Here is an 18892-nt window from a genome sequence, read left to right on the forward strand (position 1 = left end):
TGAATAACGTCTACACGTCCTCCAGAGCCAGCAACGTCGATGTTCAACTTCGACGTTGCTCAGCCCAACATCGAAATAGGCGCAGCGAGGGAACGTCTACACGTCAAAGTAGCACACGTCGAAATAGGGATGCCAGGCACAGCTGCAGACAGGGTCACAGGGCGGACTCAACAGCAAGCCGCTCCCTTAAAGGGCCCCTCCCAGACACAGTTGCACTAAACAACACAAGATCCACAGAGCTGACAACTGGTTGCAGACCCTGTGCCTGCAGCATAGATCCCCAGCTGCTGCAGAAGCAGCCAGAAGCCCTGGGCTAAGGGCTGCTGCCCATGGTGACCATAGAGCCCCGCAGGGGCTGGAGAGAGAGCATCTCTCAACCCCCCAGCTGATGGCCGCCATGGAGGACCCAGCAATTTCGACGTTGCGGGACGCGGATCGTCTACACGGTCCCTACTTCGACGTTGAACGTCGAAGTAGGGCGCTATTCCTATCTCCTCATGAGGTTAGCGACTTCGACATCTCGCCGCCTAACATCGAAGTTAACTTCGAAATAGCACCCGACGCGTGTAGACGCGACGGGCGCTATTTCGAAGTTGGTGCCGCTACTTCGAAGTAGCGTGCACGTGTAGACGCAGCTTAGAAGTGCTAACTGAAATGTGCATACATTTTTATCCTCAGGGTGGCCCCAATCCTGCAAAATGCTTCCTCTAATAAGCTTTTCTGACTACGTGCAGATTTTTTCCATCTGTCTGTGAAATAATATTTTTATATGTGCACCAAGGCACGTGGGAATGTGCACAACCAATTGAAACAAAAAATCTAGCTGTGGGAGCTCTGCTGATCAGCTGAGTGGCATTTGAATTTCTCCTGAGTGATTGCACAAATGCACAGCATACAGGGAACACTGATCCTTTATTGCTGTTAGGTCAGGATTCAGTTTTTGGTAGTGCACTTAAGCAATCTGTCACATAAAAATATTCCCACAAATGCTGAATAGCAGGGGATGGACAGGTCAGTTGTTTGCTTTAAAACAAACCAAACCAAACAAAAAACAAAACACAAATCCCCCAGAAAAATCTCAAACTCCACCATTCCTACAGAAGAGTCATTTCTGCTTTGATAGTCTTCTCACCTAGGGCTACGTCTAGACTTCAGGCTTCTGTCAACAAAACTTTTGTCGATGGAAGTTTTGTGGACAGAGCATGCATCCAGACTGCAGATGTCTTGAAGGAGATCTGCCAGTTGGGAGTGTTCTGTGGACATCCCCATACGTCTTGTTCCACGAGGAAGAAGGGATGTATCAACAATGGGGGTTTTCCAAAATTTGGAGTGAGCCTTACCCCAACTGCCTTAAACGTCTGGGAGAGGCATGTAGGTGACAAATGTCACTCTGGTATAGGGTTGAAAACTTATTCCAAAAAGGCTAGGGCACCCAGACTCAAACGCTTATTCATGGAGTCCATGCTCTGCCCTCCACTGGAACCGTCCTGCTCAGAACAGGTACCAGGCCCATCTGACTTTGTCAGGAGCATTTCATCTATTTTAGCCAACTCTATTGGCAGGTCCCCCTCACATGTACTGAAGAAAAGATTTGGTAAGCTCCAAACAACTCAGGACTGCGGGGGTTGAAATCTTCAGGCAAGGCACTGAATGGGAGCAAGGATGCTGAAGGGCATTCGAAGAGGCATCTCTATGTACAGGCTGTAGCCAAAAAGGGATTGGCTCTTGAGACTGGGGTGGGGGGACTATTGAGCTGGACCCCAACACTGTCACAGCTCCTGGTACTACAGGGTTGCAAGCCTTGCAGGCACCTCAGAAACTGCTGAAGTTGGTAATAGTTTCACCCTGGGACAGGATGCACATCTGGTACAACTACTGGTTGAACTTCTCTCATCTGGCACCCTCAGGACCTGACCAGCAGAAGATGAGAGAACTTGCCAGACCACAGGAGGTCAGTATTGTCTAGTACACTGCCAACGCTTTCACTGCTCACTGGGCTTTAGAAGACATTTGGGGTAAAATACAGCTAAAGAACAGCACCAGACTCTGAAAGCTAGACTGGTGGCTGTAACCAAACTTTATAGGACCATGGGAAACTTGGTCACGCCCATGATAGGTGGTCACCTGGCTAACTACTATCATGCCAGATTATGGATGGTGCCAGATGAGGGAATTCCAGATTAGAGAGAGTCAGCCAGTATTAGACATGTTAGATCTCTCTCTGTGCTGGCTGCAGCCCTGGTACACCACTCTGTAGCAGTAGCTGAACTGTTACTGTATCGCAGTGGCTTCCATCAAGGGGAAGGTCGATGCTGTTCTCCCTGGCAAGGAGAGATCAGCCCTAATACCAAACTTTTAACATGAGGGGAAAAAAAAACCTACAAAGGCACAAAATGGGAGGCTATAGCTAAACAGGGGCATGTGTCCTATCAAAGGATTTTTTTCCTTACTGCTGGCCTGTTACATTTTCATCTAGTCCATACTGTATAATACAGCTGTTCAGGGCTACTGTGTAATCTACTTTAGGAGCGGGGGGCGTGTGCAAAAGAATGTAGTGTTAGTGGTTCCCTAAGAACCAAAGCTTGTCAGGATAAAGGGTATTAAAGAAAAGTCAAAAATGCTTTGAGAACAAGGAATTTTGATCCCTAGTCAGAGCATTGCATTGGTACAGCGATGTATAACTTTGGCAAACTAATTACATTGCCTCCATCCGTACTTAGTGGTGAATATATAGAAAAAGTGTCCATTAAAGTGAAAAGAGGCTATAGGGAGATTAAATACATCCAACGTAAAGTAAAAGTAGAATTAAGTGGCAACAGTTTGTGCATGCCTCGGCTTATTATACAGGTTTATAGCTGAAGCTAAATTTACACACAAAGCATAATAATCCCTTTAGAAATGGATGCCTGAGCAAGTTTTAATCATATTTTAAACAGGACTTATACCAAAATGAAACTAGAGCAAACATTGAAAGTCATTTCTTAGCTAGGTGACATTAGCAGAATAACTGAAAGACAATTAGACTAGTATAACTGCTCCACAAAAGAAAGGCTGTATATAGCCTCTATAGGACATGCAGCATAGCCCAATATTTAGAATGGGAGCTGGGGGGTTCCAGTTTGCTCCCCTACCTCTGCTACTCACTGGCTTAGTTTACCCATTTTTAACATGGGTATCATGTCATACCTCCCTATGGTTATACCTGCACTGGCATGCACACTTGGTTACCATTCCTGAAATAGTAGTGCTATTGCAGGGTTTAGTGCAATACAGGGAAACATGCTAGGAATTGTTTTGCTTTGTGGTGTTGGTACTGCCCTCCATCTTCCACAATTGCATCTGCTCATATGTCCAAATTGGGCAGAGTGAGAGAGACTGGGTGAGGGTGGGTGGGCAGGGGAGACCTAGCAACTGGATGATGAGCTGGCTCCTGTTTCTTGTTGTGAGTGGAGCAGGTGTTCAGCGAGATGCTGTCTGCAATTTGACAGCACTTCCTGACATATCTAAGGTTGCTGACTTTGGTGGTGAATGATAGTTCATTGGGTTCCAATGGGAGATATGGTAACTGCTGGTATTGCTTCAGAATGGCCTGTTCCTTCTGATGCAGAAGGACCAGCACAGTGTGGTGGAATCACAGCATTTTGGAGCCCTGCAATGACAGAGTGGGAATTTTCTGTAAAAATATGCTGTATGATATTGGGTGCTTCAGTTTCCCCTGTATCCTGCAGGGTCACTGAAGGGGTTGAAATAGGCTGTTTACTATCAGGCTGGCTACTTCACAGGTGTGGTTCAGGCTTGGCTGCCACAAATTTGGGCCCACATCATTAGAGAGTCAATGGCTACATCTACATGTGCCCCAAACTTCGAAATGGCCATGCAAATGGCCATTTCGAAGTTTACTAATGAAACGCTGAAATGCATATTCAGCGTTTCATTAGCATGCGGACGGCTGCGGCACTTCGAAATTGACGTGCCTTGCTGCCGCGCGGCTCGTCCAGACGGGGCTCCTTTTCGAAAGGACCCTGCCTACTTTGAAGTCCCCTTATTCCCATCAGCTCATGGGAATAAGGGGACTTCGAAGTAGGTGGGGTCCTTTCGAAAAGGAGCCCCGTCGGGACGAGACGCGCGGTGGCGAGGTGCATCAATTTCGAAGTGCCGCGGCTGCCCACATGCTAATGAAGCACTGAATATGCATTTCAGCGCTTCATTAGTAAACTTTGAAATGGCCATTTGCGTGGCCATTTCGAAGTTTGGGGCACATATAGACACGGCCAAGGACGACAGTGGCAAAACCAACCTCCCCCCGCCCAGACATTTCCACAGCTAAAGACTAAAGTCCATCTCTCTGCAGGATGCCAGCTGTGTTTGATCAGGTGGGAACAGAGGATAGGGAAGGATGGACACCACTTGGCTGGGACACAGGGTACCAGAATGGACCATGCTGTAACTTTCTTTTCTCTGTCCTAATCAAGGACATTCTAAGCTGTGTTTCAGAGAGCTAATAAACCCTACAGGTTTTACAATGCTGGCAGATCGTCACTGCAGGTGCTGACGGTGGGAGCTTTGCTCCCCTTGAGTGTAGAAGGATCTCCCAGGTGCATGCACTGCTCAGCAGTCACTGAGTGACACAAGTGTGATGAAGACTTAGAGGCTAGCCTTAGAGAATGAGTAAAAGCCTAAGGCACTCTGAGGGGGGCCTCGCAGGGACTGTTCCAGAACACTACCTTTGGCACTTGGAATGACCAGCACTGACTTCAGAACTTCTGAATGAGGAACAATGCTTTCACGAAGCTCTGCGGGCAGCTTGCCATATATAAGAGCTCTTGACTCAGGAAAGCTAATTCAGAAGGGGACAGCTATTGCACTGGGGAAGCTGGCAGCACTAGCCAAGTGGTAATCAATTGCAAACCACTTCTGGGTTGGAAAGGCCATTATCAGGATTGTGCAGGTTTGCAAGGCATTTATCACTGATCATAAACTAAGCACCAAAACTAATATCTCAATTACAAAGTATCAGGTTTCCAAACACTGCCACTGATAGTGCCCACATCCCAATACTGTGCCTGCCAAAAGAGTGACTATAAGAACCTAAATAGTTACTTGTGTTGCAAGGATTAATAGCCCATAGTGGCAACTTCATCACGTCTAACATGGAAAACGGGAAAGTTTCATGGCACCACAGTGCCAAGAAGCGTAGAGTTGTACTTGAAGACGAAACCATGGCTCAGAAATGGGATCAGAATGACATTTCTGTGCCAACTATTGTTTTAGGGGCTCCTGTGTCTCTGCACCTAATTTAGCTTGTGAAACCAGACCCCCCCCCCGACTGAAAAGGGGAATTTACAACAAACTCAATAGCTGTGAAATGCTTGCGGGAGGTGTATTTTATAGGTTGCCTACCCCATCTGGATGCCCATATGCCCAATGATATTCAGGTAATTGTTGCCTTGCTGCTGTCTCCATAATATTAGTGAAAGTAAAAGGAAGGACTTGTGCCTTCAGACACAGCTGTCTCTGGTTTACAAATTCTGTACCAGCAGCTGGAGCTCACCTACACGCATACTGGGGCTGGGGCCCCAGAAGGTGAGTGCAATGAGGAAATGTGATATGTGACATCTTGGAACAGCAGGGAGGCAGCAGGACATGGTCACCTACTATTCAGCTGCTGGTAGCACACATGAGGGAACATTGGCATTTATTTGTGAGGCTACACCCTTTTGTGAGGGTTTTGTTTACTGTAGCCAGAGCATTATGCCTTCATTCTTGTGCTAGGTCACAAAGTACAAGCATCACACAGCACCTCACTGCATTATCCTTAGAGTTGGGTTAGTGCTGTGTAGCGGGGTGGGTGAATTGTACTGCAGCCACTGTGCAGTGCTTCTTTCTAAATTGTTCACACTTGTAGCTCAATCTCTTCTCAGGAGCATTCGATCTCTTAATGACCTTACAACATTTGCTTTTCAGGGGTAGCACGTGTACCTTTTTTTTTTAAGCTATTCATTGTCAGCAGCCCTACCTGCACATAGCAGTTGCTATGAAGCAATAATCCCAGAACTGAAACTACTCCAAATCCGGGGGGTGGGTGCGGGGGGGGGTGGGAAGAGGATCTGTTTTATCACAAGGTAGTGGCAGATGCCTGTGTTGTGTTTTTCTGCATGTGAAGCAAGCCATAAAGACATTTCATTACCCCTTCTCAGAACTGAGCAGCCTGTTGCTTTTAGAACTGGCAGTACTCGTGATAAGCACATAATACAAACCACATTTGCCCTATTCCTCTTGTGTAGCCTTGAGAATGGCTATTTCCTGCCCTTGGGAAGGAAGTGGGGGGAGAGTTGTCAGTGTAGGATGGACAAAATCATGTTTATATTCTGATGGCCCCGCTTACATTATTCCAATTCACATCTGTGATTCAAGTGATCCAGTGCTGAACCTGAAAATATCTTACATTACTCAGCTGTAAGAAGGAAGGTCTGCACACAAGTCAATATATAACATCTATTACAAGTACTATATAAAATGTGTAAAATATTTTTAAAAGGAAACATAAATCAGCACCGGACTGACTTAATGAACAGCCAAATTTTAATCTCTGAACTCTTTGCCCTCATTCAACAAGGGGGGAATGACTGGGAACAGACAGACATCTCATCTTGTGCATGGGGTTTGGGGTTGGGTACTTGGTGGGGTTCAGAGAATCCTTCTGACTCAAGAGTTCTTCTCCTGGTTTAGGTGCCAATGGAGGGTGTGGTCCTGGACACCCTGCTGGCTCCTCCTTGTTGCTTTGGGCAGACCAGTACTCCACCTCAGCAGCAACGTGGTTGGCAGATGAAGGAGGCGTGGTGGCCATGACAGCAGATGGACCTTAAACACATCAGATCCTCAGTTCTATCACTTTCCATTGTAGGGTGCTCAGGTGTGCAACCAGCTCTATGATGCATCTCTTCTTGCTGAAAAGCCTGAGTCTTCTATGCTCTATGGAACTCAGACTTCTTCTGTCCTTGCCAATGAGCAGGTCCTCCTCCCTCTGTGGTGCTGCTCCTGCCAGAATGGAGTGGTATTGTATTTTGTCTTTTGGAAGGAGCCAAGAAATATCCTCACAAGTTTGCTATGGAAATTCACACTATTGCCCCTTTCCTGCATTTCAGAGTTGTCACTGTTAGACTACCCTGAGTTTTCAGACGTCTAGAGCTCAGGAGGAAGCAGCATTGGCTATGAAGGATAAGCTAGACATACTATTGCTTTTAGAAATATCTAGTGCTTTTTTGGTGCTGGTAGTTGCTGATATTGAGTACCAGCACCTCTGATGGAAGGGGAGAGTGGTGAACCTGAGTCTGATGTGTTTTCATCTACCAATCTGCATCAGCTCAAGGTTGCCAGCTGGAGTTTGAGCCAGTTACTCATTTCCTGTGATATCTGTTGAAGAGCACTGGTTATTCCACTATAAAATTAAATATGAAACAAGGTTTTATCTCCATCAGAGGCAGTCATGTCATCATCCATCTAAGTGGAAACATGCAGACAATGAAGCAGAGGGGCAAGACCAACCCCTGAAGAAAGGATTGTTTAATGGGTATTGCTTGGAGCAAGGGCTAGTAGACCCCATCCTCTGCTTTATCACTGGCATGTTGTATGTCCTTGGACAAGACACTTAACTTCTCTGCTTACAGGTGACCCAGTTGTAAAATGTGGGATATGCTATAATTACACCCCCAGAGCCATGAAGCTTTGCTAATGTGTGTAAAAAGCTTTGAAAGAGTTACTAAATAAAGTGACAATCCCAATAATCAAAAATCATGAGAATGTCCTCCCCCCATGAAATTGATTTCCAAATCATTAAATTTTTAAAAAACTGTATTGGAGGACTCCTGTTTGACCTCTGACATTTGAACTTTTGGGGTCAGATTTTCAAGATTTCTCCACAACTATGAGTATAGAAAACAATTTTAATGAAAGCTGAGTTTCTACTACAAATCACCTGACTTCAGAATCTGTGGCTTAGGAAAATATCCCAAGACTTGCAATAAAAATCAGAAGCATTACCAATCCAGTACATGCAAAAATAATTAACGTAATTCACCATCAGATTGTTACTTGGGATGTTTGGAATGTAAAGGAACATGTTAGATACAAAATAAAACAATACAGCACCCAAACACCCCAAAAACAACTGCATCAAGGAGAAAACCTTATTAGCTCAACATCTGATTTTAAATATTTAAGACAAAAAGGTTTATTACCTTTAACATCTGCACTGATAAGGACATATCAGTATTAAATCCAGGGAAAACTTGTTCACTTATTGTGAAAAAGCTAACTCTTCTTTTAAACAGCTTCTTTTCACTGCATAAACCATTAGCACTAAACTTCTGGCTCTGTTAAAATACATTTAAAAATATACGGGGAACAGATTTTTAAACTTTTCTTTTTCAGTTTGTAAGTGCTTGCGGTTGACAGAAACCAGTGCTATAAATTCAAATGGCTGCAATGTATAAATGCAAAAGAAATTGCCAAGAGTAATAGGTAAAAACATGGTTTATTACACTGCGTACAAAACTAGATTCAAAACAAGCAGTGTGATATATAACGTTTTGTATTTTGTCTGTAAATTACACAGTATATACATTTAGTAAAATGATCTCACCAAAAAAACTATGAACAATTGTTATTTTTCCTATCTCCGGTTAGCCCCCATCGACTTCTCTGTAATTATTCTCAATTAACAACATACAAGAAGGTGGCTTCTTGCAGAATTCATGTGACAATGGGATTAATCAGCAGGAGATGCTCCAGATCAGTAAGCCACATTGTGGTATGAAGAATTTTCAGCTCACAATCTCAGTTACTAGGACAACATAGTACTATATCCGAGGCCTAGCAACACAAGGTATTCATTATTTGCATTAAAGCCCAGTAACGCATCCTTTCTTGAGGATGTCTATAATCTGTCTGCAGTCGTTTAACAGAGAAACTTATAAAGTAAGTAAAAATGAAAACTTTCGGTCATTGGAAAAACTCCATTATTCCATTGTTCTTTAGCAGCCACTGAACAACTTCCTCTACTATTTAGGATACCTTTAAACACTTTGATGTTAATAAAATACCTTTTAAGAAAAATAAATATTTTGCATAATGTATGTACAGAGGTTGATTTCCTTCATAACAGGTTTAACAACAGATAATCGCAACTATTATTTTATTAACAAACTCACAATCACTACTGCCAACTTAGTAACTGACTTGATATTTATGAAGGAGTCAAAAAAGGTATCAGATGAATATTTATTAGTGTGCAAATTGTATGTGAACTTAGAAAATGGTGGCATAAAACGAGTGAAGGATTAAGACAAATTGCTTTTGGTAGCTCTAAGACTAGCCCTTTTTAACAACTGTCTTTTCCAAGTTGCAACAGCCTTAATGAAATGTTCAATCAGTAAAAAACGGACTTGAGGCAGGACTAAAAACGTACTCCCTTCAATTCAAAAGAGCCTCTTATAGACACCTCTACAGAATGTGTCTTCTTTGGAGATATTTCTTCTCTTCATTTTTACATATAAATGGCATACAGAATACCCCTCTCCAACTTCCCCCCTCCCTCCTAAACATCCCTTTTTTATTAAAGTATGTTAAAATGTATTGCACAAGAAGCATACTACATACTGCATGATTCTTCACAAAGATGATCAAAAATAAAAACAAGAACAAAACCATTGCACATTTTAAAATTTGAAGAGATCAATGAAGTGCTGAGGAGAAACAGGCATGAAGCAGGTGTCTGGATCATTGGCTGTGCAGGGATGTCCTGTATCCTAAGGAAATCAAGAGGAGGGAAAAAGTTATTTTCTCTTAAAAAAAAGAAAAAAAAAATCACACAACCAAAAAGCTTCTGAGCAATGATTTTAAAAGGAAAGGACTGCAAAAATTCACACCTCACACCAGTTTTTAAGTCACTGGCTTTTTGGAGCTCTGGTTGAAAGCTTATGAGGTCCTTAAAAGAGAAAATATTGCCAAGGACATACAGTTACTTAGAAGGTAAGCTCCTTGGGCAATGATGGCCTTTTTTGTTATAGCTACACAGTGCCTATGTAGAAACACAATGGGGCTAACTAAGCACTGCCTGCGGTTTCTAGATGCTACTGCAATACAAACAAGAAGTCATAGCACAACCAGTTCTCCACATTCCCTCTACCTTTGTCCTGCTGGTTCTCCACAATTTTAATGCCGAGTAAGACAGACTAGGACACCCTGGCAAACTGACAACCTAGAAAGCATAGAAGATGCATTGGATGGTGCAGAGGAAGTAGTTACCTTAGATCCTTACTCTTCAATCTAATTTTGCTTGTCTCTAAGTCTAAAGGAAAATGTGGGACTTTATAATGGAAATGAATGGGGAAGGATAGTGCTGGGGTGTGTGTGTGTGTCTGTGTTCTGGAATAAGGATGACTATAAACAGGAGCAGTAAGAAAAGTAGAGGTTTGCAAGGCTGGTGGCACAGGAAGAGAATGGGGAAAACAGTAATTAGATCTATAGACAAGACAGCTTGGTGGGACTCTGAAGGCCAGGCTAAATGATTTAACCTTGATGTGGGGCTCAAGGCAAACCCACTGCAGTGATTCAAAGAAGAAATTAACTTGGTGTGATCAACCAGCACAGAGTGTAATTTTGACAGTGACACACTGAATGGCTTGGAAGGGAAAGAGAAGTTCTAAAACAATGGAGATGATGGGAGTCACTGTAAAAGACAGAGATGGCAGGGTCTGGAATAGTATTTTAGCTGATATGGAACAGAGAGGGAGCCGTGCTAGTCTATACACTATCAAAACAAAAAAGCAGTCCAGTAGCACTTTAAAGACTAACAAAATCATTTATTAGGTGATGGGCTTTTGTGGGACAGACCTACTACTTCAGACCATAGCCCCACCAGAACACAGCTATGATCTGAAGAAGTGGGTCTGTCCCATGAAAGCCCATCACCTAATAAATGATTTTGTTAGTCTTTGAAGTGCTACTGGACTGCTTTTTTGTTTTGTTAGCTGATATGCTGTAACTCAGCATTTCTTAACCTTTGTCTATGAAGTATCTTCTTAAAAATTAAGTATCCCCAGACTTCTCTTGTGTACCCCTAAAGGTACACATATCACCGTTTGAGAAACATGTTGCTAAGGTAATCTGAGGTTGTGCCATTCAACCTTTCCAGATTACTGTGCCATTTTCCAGAGTCAAATTTATTTTGCATACCACCAAGCCACCTCACTTAAAAACTACTTACTTACTTACAGATGACTGCAAAAATATCACAGAAGACTATTACTGAAAACTTGCTGACTTTCTATCATCTGATTATCAAGTTAATGAACTGGAATAGAAATACTATACCTACATTTCAGCATAAGGCTTACAAACAGTAGAAACAAGTCACTGTCTGAATGAACTTTTAGATGATACCAACTTTACTTGATATGCATCTGACAAAGTGGGCCTTTGACCACAAAAACTTACACTCCAAAATGTTGGTCTATAAAGTGCCACAGGACTTTTTGTTGTTTTTGCGGATACAGACTAAACACAGCTACCCCTCTGATACAACTTTATTAGTGTTTGTTATGTAGCCTGTTGTAAAACTAGGCAAATATCTAGATGAATTGATGTACCCCCTGGAAGACCTTGGTGTATCCCCAAGGTTACACATACCCCTGGCTAAGAAACACTGCTGTAACTCACTTTTGGGCTGATCGCTCACAGAGAGAAGAGTGTACACAAGTAAATAGGAGAAGACATCCAATTAGAGCTTCAGGGCTGGATACCATACATTACAATGTCTTCATGCAGACGTGTAGTATGTTCACATTGTTAAGATTAAGTGACTGGGGAAAGGAAAGGAGCTACAAATGGTACAGAAAGCTAAATGAAAGCAGCAGCATTTACATTCTACCAAACCAAATGAACAACTGTGCATCAGACATGGCTGGGGAACCAAGACAGCAATATCTTTCTTGGAGAATTATACAATTTGTTTCCTTTTTCTTCTCCCCAAGAAACTGTTTTTCTCCCCCGTCTTTTGACTCAGTAAAGCAATCTCTGCAAACCACGTGGTTCCATGTGAAGAAATGAATACTGAAGAAACAAATATTGGAAACATCCGTTTCTTGGTTTCCATTTTTCCTAGTCACCTCCCTCTCCACACTTTTCCCGTCCTGTGCTAACCAGCTATTGGGGAGGACATTTTTTAAAAAAGGGTAAGAGCAGAAGTAATATAGAACTTCACAAGTAGAACCTGCTGCAGAATCAGATTTTCTTTCTGCCAGGGGCTCAACTTTTAAAGTGCTTAGTGCTATTTCCTTTCCTCTTCTGCAAGGGAGAAAGTAGTCAACTCATTGAAGTCTACTTCAGACTGTTCTTCAGATCTGTTGGGAAAGTAGGGCAGGAAATTCATGGCTGTTTCCCTCTACAAACAGAGTAGCAGCAAAAACAGTTACAGCTTAGCTCTTGTGATAGAGCTAGCTGTACTTGTAGTTGGAGAAGAGCACCCTTCTTGTACATGCCAAGAGGTTCAAAAGGTACTGGACACTTCCACATATATCCATTTGGGAAAAAATATCAAGGAGTACATATTGTTTGCCATTTATAAATTACAGTAGCATTACTTTTAAGTTTTAAAGGTTTAACACTCTTAATACTTAAGTGGTACATTGTGGATGTTGAATAAGTGCATTTGGCCAGGCCATGCTCGCGAGGCAGGCATTGCCACACACTCTGACTGGACCACAAACCATATCCTGTTGTCAGGCAGAATACCAAAGTTACTCGCGCCAAAATTTCGTGCCTCAGTCTCAGACTCTAACTTTAAAAAAAGCGAACTCAGGTAGCAACCCAGCACATCACCTAAATTGTTTCCCTGATTGACTTATCTAAGTCACCCCACTTCCATGAGGGGAGGGGACAGTTTGGAAGGGTATAAAAGACCCCGCCCAGCCAGTGCTTGAGGAGGTAGCAGCGCACGCATCTCCAAGTGCCGGTCAAGCAGACTGATCACCTATCTGACCACCTCCCCTGGAACTCCAGGCGCAACTCAGGCCTCATAACCGAATCCACCGCAACACGTAATGTTTTTGCCAATTAGCATAGGACTAGTAAGTATAAGTTGGTAAGTATACATATAATAGAGTGATAAGTTTCAGTTCATAGTGACAGGATGGGTTTAGTAATTCTAATAGTATAAGTTGCTAACCACAGAATTTGTTTAGTAATATAGAAGTAAGTTCAATAACTGGAAAACCACATATATGTCAGATAAAAACTAACAAGTAGTTGTAAACCTGTTTATTGTCTTTAATAGTCTATTCGTTTAATAAACAATACAGTTGTAATTTATAAAAGTATCAAGTTTTATTAAAGGGTAAAGGGGCAAATGAATGCTACCCAACCTAATTCCTGGGCTGTTCTAAATAATTACTGGGACCTAGAAACCCCTCAGGGAGTTGTGGTATTTCTGGTAGGTGTAATTTTATTCATTATATTAATCATCTTATGGAAACCCCGGCTGTAAAGTGTGGGCCCCTTCAGTATCAGGCTCCTCCCGAGGACCGCCCGAACCCTAGGGGGCGCTACAGTGGACAAAAAGCTTCATGTGAAAGCATAAACTGTAACAGGGGATATGAAAGCACCTATTTTTATTGCTGTTTCCCATGCTACTTTAATTCATAGCCAATTAGCTGGTTCTATCACTTTTTCCATTTAATCATTCCCCTTTATCTTCTGAGAATTTATTTTCAGGAAAAGGAGGACAGAAAACTGAAAACAGAAACTAAGAAAATGTATTAGTTACAATTAAATTGGGTCACATCTTAACATCTATATGTGGAGATGCAAGTATATCAACATGCACACTTCTGGGTAGTTTTTAAGAACACCTTCCCTAATGTGGTTATTCAACTATTTTCTTACACGTCACCGTACCATTTCAAGATACCATTTCAAGATATTCAGAAAGAATATAAGTTGGTGATTTAAAGTTACATGAATGTTGGTGAATATATCAGCCATACACTATGCATGCATACAATGCCAGTCAAGCCTTCAGTGTCTTACCTAGCATAATTTTTTTCAGCGATTAGGATCAACAAGTCTGAAATAGTCCAGCCAAGACTTGCCTCAATTTGGCACTTTGAAGTGCAAGCTTTCAGAATGGTAGGAAAAAATCATAGAAATTGGATCACTCCCCTTCACCCCCACCACATGCCCTCCCTAAAAACAAAACAATCCCCTCCAAACACACACAAGAAAGCAGCAGAGCAAGCTTACAATGCGGCCTTGGATCTTGTTCTAGGCAGAGCGTTTGTAGGAGGAGTGAAAGGAATGCAATTTGCATCCATCCAATTTTGTTTCTCTGAATATTTTGACACTGAAGGAATGGCTGACAGAGCACCAGTTTGTTCTGCATAAAGCATTTTCAGGGACTGACTTCGGTCCAGTATTGATTGGTCAGGATTGAAACTGATGACCTCAAGTTGAAAGGCTCAATCAATGCTATTCCACCGAGGCATGTGGTCCTGTTTTGAAAATAATTTTACTGTTCTTAAGATCTAAGAGCCTACCCTTAGTATGAGACTCTGGTACTGCTGAAAAACATTTCAGATTTTAGTTAATTTTACAATGCAATGTTCAAATCTCGTTACCTATAATACCATTACTAGACAGAAATGCTACAGCAGTAACACAAAGCCTTGAATACATCTGGATAGAATAACGTGAAAGACAATAGTCATTACAAGTCAAACTGCACCTGCTTTTTTAGTATACTTGTTATGTGCAACCACAAAATCATTGTATTGAGTAGAAAGGCTTAAAGAAAGTAAAATACACATTAAAGAAATCATACAACCTCCCCATTAACATTACAAGCTAGTTCTGTCAATGGAAGTATTCCACTGGCACGTCTTAGGAGCGGGTGGGAAGGGAACTGTATTTCACAGAAAGCAATAGCTAAGATGGGAGCTCTGAATTCAATTCTGTAAAATCTAGGTATGGAAGCACATGTGGCATCCCTGATGCAGGATGCACCAAGACCTCTGCAATACATAGGGACATAAGGAACAACCAAGGATGAAATATTCATTTTAAATGGGAGTATAGATATCCTGGAACTTCAGACAGGGAGCGTCTGGTGCTATAAAAATAAATAAATACCCTCATCTGGGTTTAAAGAAAAAACATTAACTGAGATTTTAAAATGATCTGTTTATGTTCATCCTTTTACTTAGTGCCTGAAGAGAATCAGAGCGGGATGCTCTTTTAATGACATGGGAAGTGCCATTAAGGGGGAAAAAAACAAAACAAAACAAAACACCTAACAATAAGGTCCCTAAATGAACTGGATGCAGAGAGAGGGAAGAGAGGTGCTGCCTGTGGCTTCTCAGAAAGATGCCAAGAGCTCAGAATAGATGAATGCTGAACCCAACTCTCTTAAAAAGGTTCTTTTACAATAGGGGCAGGTAACTGTGGGGCTGCATCATGGTTTTTTATTTTATTTCCCACCTTGGGAGCGAGTACTGAGGGTTTGTGTTGCTTTTGCCAGTGTACGGCTCTCAACTTACTTTTCAGTGAGTCAGTGGCCCCTGACCAAAAAGGGAAAAAAAAAAAAACAAACCCAAAATAAAAAAGATTCATTACCCCTCTTTTACAAACTACAGTGGGAGAGGAGTCTCTCTCACTGGACAGATACTGTAACTAGCCCTACTGTTTTACAAACCCTACTGTTTGGAAAAAGGTCTCCAGGTAAGACAGGTTAAAGTGCAATTAAATTATTCAATGGTGCAAAAGCAATTTCAGTGCCTTTGTTTCAGAATGCAGAGATGGAATTCTGTGATGTTGCCTTTGTTGTTCTTAGATTTCAGTAGTGAACTAAATCCATTAGAATGTGGGAACAGTCACCAATGCCTACTCTGTGCAAAATTTATCCTTAGCATAAGGGCATAACTTTCTGAGTTGTGACAGTTGCACCTGCCTACATCAGAGGCTGAATTCAGTCCTTTAGGTTGAAACAGTACAGTGAAGAACAATGCAATAAAAATAACCATAACCAAAAGAGCAAAGCGGAGGTTGGAAAATGCCAGTATCTAATGCAATGTCAACAACTGCAGCAGTATTTTATTCTTAGCCAGTCTTGACGAACCAACACACAGATTACAATTTAACATCTTGTTCACTTCAACATGACAGAACTAGCACAGATGAAATCAGGGATGAAACACATATGAAATACCTTGAGTAACAAAGCAAGGTGGTAGTCCTTTGGAATCACGAAGGAAGAAGCAGGAAGATGTGCAATAATAAAGAGAGAGGAAACATTAAGACTTATTGGACTGGTTGTCATTTAGAGAAAGATTACTACATGATTTTGACTATTTAGCATAGGATTATTCTGAAGCAGATTACTTTTAATCTCTTGGAATAGCCCACATACAAACTACCACTAAAATTCTGAGGATGCGTCTACATTAGGAACTAACTTTGAAGTTAGGCGCTACATCTAAATAGCCAGCAGAGAGTCTACACACATTTTCCCTTACTTTGAATTCCTTACTCCATTCCCAGGAATGGAGAAGTGCTCTACTTTGAAATTTAACTTTTAAGTAGGGTGTGTGCACATGCCCAACTTCAAAGTTATTTTTGTAGTGTATATAAAGCCTGAGAGGAGTAAGAAAAGGTGTTACATCACAACATTTGTCTGAAATAGCTTTTAGTTGCTGCCCACCTGCTTCAATGATTTGCCCACCATTAAATATGTTATCATTAACGAGAGACAAATACTGCATCATTCATGTCCATCTCTAGACTTGCTGAAATACATCATCCAATTAGCAGTGGAAGAAATTTACCCACATTGGTGACACCATATACTAGTACGGAAGAATTATGATATAAACAAAAAAGTGTTCACAAAAATGAATAAAACATAAGTGTTAGATTTCAGCATTTTTACTCCACTGAGTAATTACATATTAAGCCTATATTAAAAATGAGAAGTCGTTTTTCGAAAAAATCATTTCTCAAAGTGTCATTTAAGGTGATGCGTGTGGGTGATAATCATTTCCTTTTTTAACATTTAAGATTTGTTATATCACCACACTCCCAGTAAAATAGTGATGGTTTCACCGCTGTAATCAAGTTTTCTATGATCATTTGGTTTAAAGAAACGCAGACAACAAAAAAATCCCTACATGCTGCTGTCTGAATGCTTTTAAGAACTATTAATTTTACTAAACAGCAGCTAAGATTACAAGAACTGAATAACTGAAAACTGAGAAATCATTTTCTTTATTGTATATATATGAAAGCACTATTTTATAGTCAATTTCACTGGTTCCTTGTATAGTCAGCCAAGTTCCCTTTTTGCATGCTTAGTGTGAGAGAAAATATTTTTAGAGATAGGAAATCAATTGTAAAGCAATATTACTGAACATTTTAAAAAATGACCAGATTTTGAATTACTGCTATCTGATTAAGAAAATATTTCTATTTTCTTCATAGTATGTATTTATAATACAGTAGAAGACTGATTAATGGGAATCCCCGGGGAACAAGGGTTGCCAGATAATCAACATTTTCCATTTAGTTGAGCGGGTCCCATTGGGTGAGCCACCGTGCTGCTGCCAACCTCAGCAGCCAAGCTGGCCCTGCTCTGCCTCCCCCACCAGGAGAGCTGGCCCCATAGTGGCTGGCCTCAGCATGGCAACCAGCCTCAGCAAGGGAGCTGCTCTGAGTTCTCCTTAAAATGTGACAGTTATCTGGGTGCTAGATAACACAGCTTTTACTGTATGTTGTTAAAGTGTAAGTGTCTTACGAGGTTCTTTCCCCACAAAATTTAAAGCACTACGCAATGTTTTCCTTTTAAAAATACATAGAAATTTTAAAGTTATAGAATAGTTTAGATCAGATTACAAGGTATCCAAAGGAATTGTAGAGGATCAAATTTCAGTTGGGACTAGGTGTTAATTACAGATAATGATATATCAGTCAACCACTATATTGTATGAATTTTACTGATACCAAGTTAAAACCAAGTACCACTCTGAACCTTAAGAGATGGTCTGTCACAATTTTGTTTATGACTATTAATACATTTAAATTGGTATACTTCCTCTTTTTCTAGTTAATATAGCTATTTCCAAAGAGCACAAAGTCTCATAAGAGATGACAGGAACATAAGAGTTATTTCTCTTGGTTGATTTCCCTCTCTTTTTTAAGGTTAAAAAGCTTGTGAAAGGGTCACAACAAGAAGGCAATTCAGGCTCTTTGTTGATCAACCCTTTGGCAACTCTGACACCATTAGTGCCAGGTACAGTGTAGAAATCAAACATCACCACCAATTATTTCTGCTATATCAAATATTTGTTAGATGGCACTGATGTGGTTCACAATCCACTGCCGTAGATGAGATAAATTTCTATATCTCATCACTAATTCCAAAAGACATCCAATTTTTATTCCACACCTGCAGTCATAATCTTATTGAATGTCATAATCAATTACTATGAAGTTAATTATGGTGTTACAAAGATTACTGAATTTGCATTTGGAATAATGACTATTAATTACTCTGCAGACATATCATTTCTACTCGAGCCCTCAAGCCAGCAGTTCCAGACATGGTTGCAATACTAAAGGTGGTAATTGTCTTCTTAGCATGTGTACAAAATGCCTCAGGTCACACATTCCCAGGACTCATTATTAAATTTGGTCTTCTGGTTGGATCATTAGCTTCCCCAGGTATTAATACATGACCCTCAGTAATTCAGTAAATGGCTTCCTTCCCCTCAGATTCAGTGCTAAACCAATAACCCACAAGCATATTTTGAAGATGTGTTTGTGTTCTGCTCAAGCAATTATCTTTTGC

General features: G+C 41.2%; 1 protein-coding gene across 3 annotated transcripts in view; it reads right to left on the reverse strand.

Moving 5' to 3' along the window:
• Positions 1–8009: 8009 nt before the first annotated feature.
• FBXO25 (F-box protein 25) overlaps positions 8010–18892 on the reverse strand; it is a 74700-nt gene continuing 63817 nt past the window's right edge. For 2 of the 3 annotated variants that reach the window (XM_074988923.1, XM_074988925.1), the window contains exons 10-11: positions 16259–16285; positions 8010–9806 (exon numbers count right to left, since the gene is read on the reverse strand). In XM_074988923.1, coding sequence (XP_074845024.1) covers positions 9717–9806; positions 16259–16285 — 117 coding nt within the window. In that variant the 3' untranslated portion in view covers positions 8010–9716. The remainder of the gene's footprint in view (positions 9807–16258; positions 16286–18892) is intronic. The other variant, XM_074988926.1, reaches the window with a different exon arrangement.

This window comes from Carettochelys insculpta, chromosome 3, assembly GCF_033958435.1.
Source record: "Carettochelys insculpta isolate YL-2023 chromosome 3, ASM3395843v1, whole genome shotgun sequence".
NCBI classification, from domain to species: Eukaryota; Metazoa; Chordata; order Testudines; family Carettochelyidae; genus Carettochelys; species Carettochelys insculpta.